A 4027-nucleotide genomic window follows, 5' to 3' on the forward strand; every position below is an offset into this window, starting at 1 on the left:
TTTGTCCCCTCTTCTCCTGTCTCTTCTACATCAACATGTGTCCCCTTTCCTCCATGTCTCTTCTACATCAACATGTGTCCCCTCTTCTCCATGTCTCTTCTACATCAACATGTGTCCCCTCTTATTCATGTCTCTTCTACATCAACATGTGTCCCCTCTTCTTCGTGTCTCTTCCCATCAACAACATGTGTCCCGTCTTCTTCATGTCTCTTCTACATCAACATGTGGTCCCCTCTTCCTCGTGTCTCTTCTACATCAAACATGTGTCCCCCTCTTCCTCGTGTCTCTTCTACATCAACATGTGTCCCCTCTTCTTCATGTCTTCTTCTACATCAATATGTGTCCCCTCTTCTTCGTGTCCTCTTCTACATCAACACGTGTCCCCTCTTCTTCGTGTCTCTTCTACATCAACACGTGTCCCCTCTTCTTCGTGTCTCTTCTACATCAACACGTGTCCCCTCTTCTTCATGTCTCTTCTACATCAACATGTGTCCCCTCTTCTTCGTGTCTCTTCTACATCAACACGTGTCCCCTCTTCCTCATGTCTCTTCTACATCAACACGTGTCCCCTCTTCTTCATGTCTCTTCTACATCAACATGTGTCCCCTCTTCTTCGTGTCTCTTCTACATCAACACGTGTCCCCTCTTCCTCATGTCTCTTCTACATCAACACGTGTCCCCTCTTCTTCGTGTCTCTTCTACATCAACATGTGTCCCCTCTTCTACATCAACATGTGTCCCCTCTTCTTCATGTCTCTTCTACATCAACATGTGTCCCCTCTCCTTCATGTCTCTTCTACACCAACATGTGTCCCCTCTTCTTCATGTATTTTCTACATCAACACGTGTCCCCTCTTCTCCATGTCTCTTCTACATCAACATGTGTCCCCTCTTCTCCATGTCCCCCCCCTTATCACCTGAATGTCCTCTAGAGCTCCATTGAGTTCTTTGTCTCCAGATGTCTCTCAGAGGGGCGTGGGGGAGGGGCTCCTTGTTTTCATCTCAAGTCACAGACAGAGAATCAGCACTTTGGAAACAGGGCTGAAACAGAGGGGATTATGGGTAATGCTGCAATGATCTGTTTGGTGTCTCAGCCAATCAGAGACAGGCTGAGAGCTGTGATGTCCTGATGAGGAAGAGTGTGACAGGGACCTTTAAGTATTAAAGGTGTGGGTTTTGTTTCAGTCGTCTCTGAGCGCCATCTCGGAGCGTCTCTCGTCTTCGTACCGATCTGTCTCAGAGTTCAAGTCGGACGTCAGGAAACTGTTCAGTACCTTGCAGGTAAACTCCTTCCTGTTGTTCAGCTGTCCCTTCTGCACCCACCTGACGTCTCTCTCTGTGAGAGGGACGTCTCTCTGTGAGAGGGACGTCTCTCTCTGTGAGAGGGACGTCTCTCTGTGAGAGGGACGTCTCTCTCTGTGTGAGGGACGTCTCTCTGTGAGAGGGACGTCTCTCTCTGTGTGAGGGGCGTCTCTCTCTGTGAGAGGGACGTCTCTCTCTGTGAGAGGGACGTCTCTCTGTGAGAGGGACGTCTCTCTCTGTGTGAGGGACGTCTCTCTCTGTGAGAGGGACGTCTCTCTCTGTGAGAGGGACGTCTCTCTGTGAGAGGGACGTCTCTCTCTGTGTGAGGGACGTCTCTCTGTGAGAGGGACGTCTCTCTCTGTGAGAGGGACGTCTCTCTGTGAGAGGGACGTCTCTCTGTGAGAGGGACGTCTCTCTGTGAGAGGGACGTCTCTCTGTGAGAGGGACGTCTCTCTCTGTGAGAGGGACGTCTCTCTCTGTGAGAGGGACGTCTCTCTGTGAGAGGGACGTCTCTCTCTGTGTGAGGGACGTCTCTCTCTGTGTGAGGGACGTCTCTCTCTGTGAGAGGGACGTCTCTCTCTGTGTGAGGGACGTCTCTCTCTGTGAGAGGGGCGTCTCTCTGTGAGAGGGACGTCTCTCTCTGTGAGAGGGACGTCTCTCTCTGTGTGAGGGACGTCTCTCTCTGTGTGAGGGACGTCTCTCTGTGAGAGGGACGTCTCTCTGTGAGAGGGACGTCTCTCTCTGTGTGAGGGACGTCTCTCTCTGTGAGAGGGACGTCTCTCTCTGTGAGAGGGACGTCTCTCTCTGTGTGAGGGACGTCTCTCTCTGTGAGAGGGACGTCTCTCTCTGTGAGAGGGACGTCTCTCTCTGTGAGAGGGACGTCTCTCTCTGTGTGAGGGACGTCTCTCTGTGAGAGGGACGTCTCTCTCTGTGAGAGGGACGTCTCTCTCTGTGAGAGGGACGTCTCTCTGTGAGAGGGACGTCTCTCTCTGTGTGAGGGACGTCTCTCTCTGTGTGAGGGACGTCTCTCTCTGTGAGAGGGACGTCTCTCTCTGTGTGAGGGACGTCTCTCTCTGTGAGAGGGACGTCTCTCTGTGAGAGGGACGTCTCTCTCTGTGAGAGGGACGTCTCTCTCTGTGTGAGGGACGTCTCTCTCTGTGTGAGGGACGTCTCTCTGTGAGAGGGACGTCTCTCTGTGAGAGGGACGTCTCTCTCTGTGTGAGGGACGTCTCTCTCTGTGAGAGGGACGTCTCTCTCTGTGAGAGGGACGTCTCTCTCTGTGTGAGGGACGTCTCTCTCTGTGAGAGGGACGTCTCTCTCTGTGTGAGGGACGTCTCTCTCTGTGAGAGGGACGTCTCTCTCTGTGTGAGGGACGTCTCTCTGTGAGAGGGACGTCTCTCTCTGTGAGAGGGACGTCTCTCTCTGTGTGAGGGACGTCTCTCTGTGAGAGGGACGTCTCTCTCTGTGAGAGGGACGTCTCTCTCTGTGTGAGGGACGTCTCTCTCTGTGTGAGGGACGTCTCTCTCTGTGAGAGGGACGAACACATGTGTGAGAGACGTCCCTCACACAGAGAGAGGACGTCCCTCACACAGAGAGAGGACGTCCCTCACACACAGAGAGGGACGTCATTAACTGTGATGGTAAATAAATGGAAATAATAACGAAGGCATTTTATCAGGACGACGACTTCTCGGACAAACTGCGGGAGGAGGTGAGGTCCCGCTGGAAGGGGAGTTCCCGTTTAGAGGAACAGGAAGTCGTGCGGCAGGAACAGGAAGTCGTGCAACAGGAACAAGAAGTCGTGCGGCAGGAACAGGAAGTTGTGCGGCAGGAACAGGAAGTTGTGCGGCAGGAACAGGAAGTCCCAGGTGAGGAACAGGAAGTGAACAGCAGAGCGTACGGGCTGTCGCAGACGAGGAAGAGGCTCCGGGAGCTCCTGATGGAAACGGCTCGCTCCAAGAGGGCGAGGACGGACACCACAGAGGCCTGAGCCAAACCCAGGCATTCTGGGAAATGAAGTTCTAATGTGAAGTATTTATTAAACGAGGAGCTCAGTCTGGAGTCCAGCGGCGACGCCCCCTTCACTCCTAACATCGAGGGGAAATAACATTTTTTAAAACAATTTGAAAATCTGAAATCCTCTCAGATTGTGTTTCGACCAATGGGCTGCTTACCTGCCTGCTGCAGCGTGATTGGTCGACACTCCTTGGACCTCATGGGCTGATGTGTCTATTTGTTGTATTACCTTTATTTGTGTTTATTAAAATCCTGCTTTCTGAAATTAACGTGTGGGCGTGGTGATCTGTCCCTCTCAGTCTGTCTGTCTCTCTCTCTCTCTGTCTGTCCCTCTCAGTCTGTCTGTCTCCCTCTCTCTGTCTGTCCCTCTCAGTCTGTCTGTCTCTCTCTCTCTCTGTCTGTCCCTCTCAGTCTGTCTGTCTCCCTCTCTCTGTCTGTCCCTCTCAGTCTGTCTGTCTCCCTCTCTCTGTCTGTCCCTCTCAGTCTGTCTGTCTCTCTCTCTCTCTGTCTGTCCCTCTCAGTCTGTCTGTCTCTCTCTCTCTCTGTCTGTCCCTCTCAGTCTGTCTGTCTCCCTCTCTCTGTCTGTCCCTCTCAGTCTGTCTGTCTCCCTCTCTCTGTCTGTCCCTCTCAGTCTGTCTGTCTCCCTCTCTCTGTCTGTCCCTCTCAGTCTGTCTGTCTCTCTCTCTCTCTGTCTGTCCCTCTCTCTCTG

At 52.6% G+C, this 4027-nt stretch overlaps 1 protein-coding gene across 1 annotated transcript; it reads left to right on the forward strand.

Annotated features, from left to right (window-relative positions):
* Positions 1-1185: 1185 nt before the first annotated feature.
* On the forward strand, positions 1186-3583 carry LOC117441197 (golgin subfamily A member 6-like protein 26; the record flags this gene model as incomplete). Its single annotated transcript, XM_034077402.1, has 2 exons — positions 1186-1281; positions 2981-3583. Coding segments are annotated over 2 exons (408 nt in total), but the record flags the coding sequence as incomplete, so codon positions are not given.
* Positions 3584-4027: the final 444 nt, after the last annotated feature.

The sequence above is a fragment of the Pseudochaenichthys georgianus genome, unplaced genomic scaffold (assembly GCF_902827115.2).
Source record: "Pseudochaenichthys georgianus unplaced genomic scaffold, fPseGeo1.2 scaffold_1560_arrow_ctg1, whole genome shotgun sequence".
NCBI lineage: Eukaryota > Metazoa > Chordata > Actinopteri > Perciformes > Channichthyidae > Pseudochaenichthys > Pseudochaenichthys georgianus.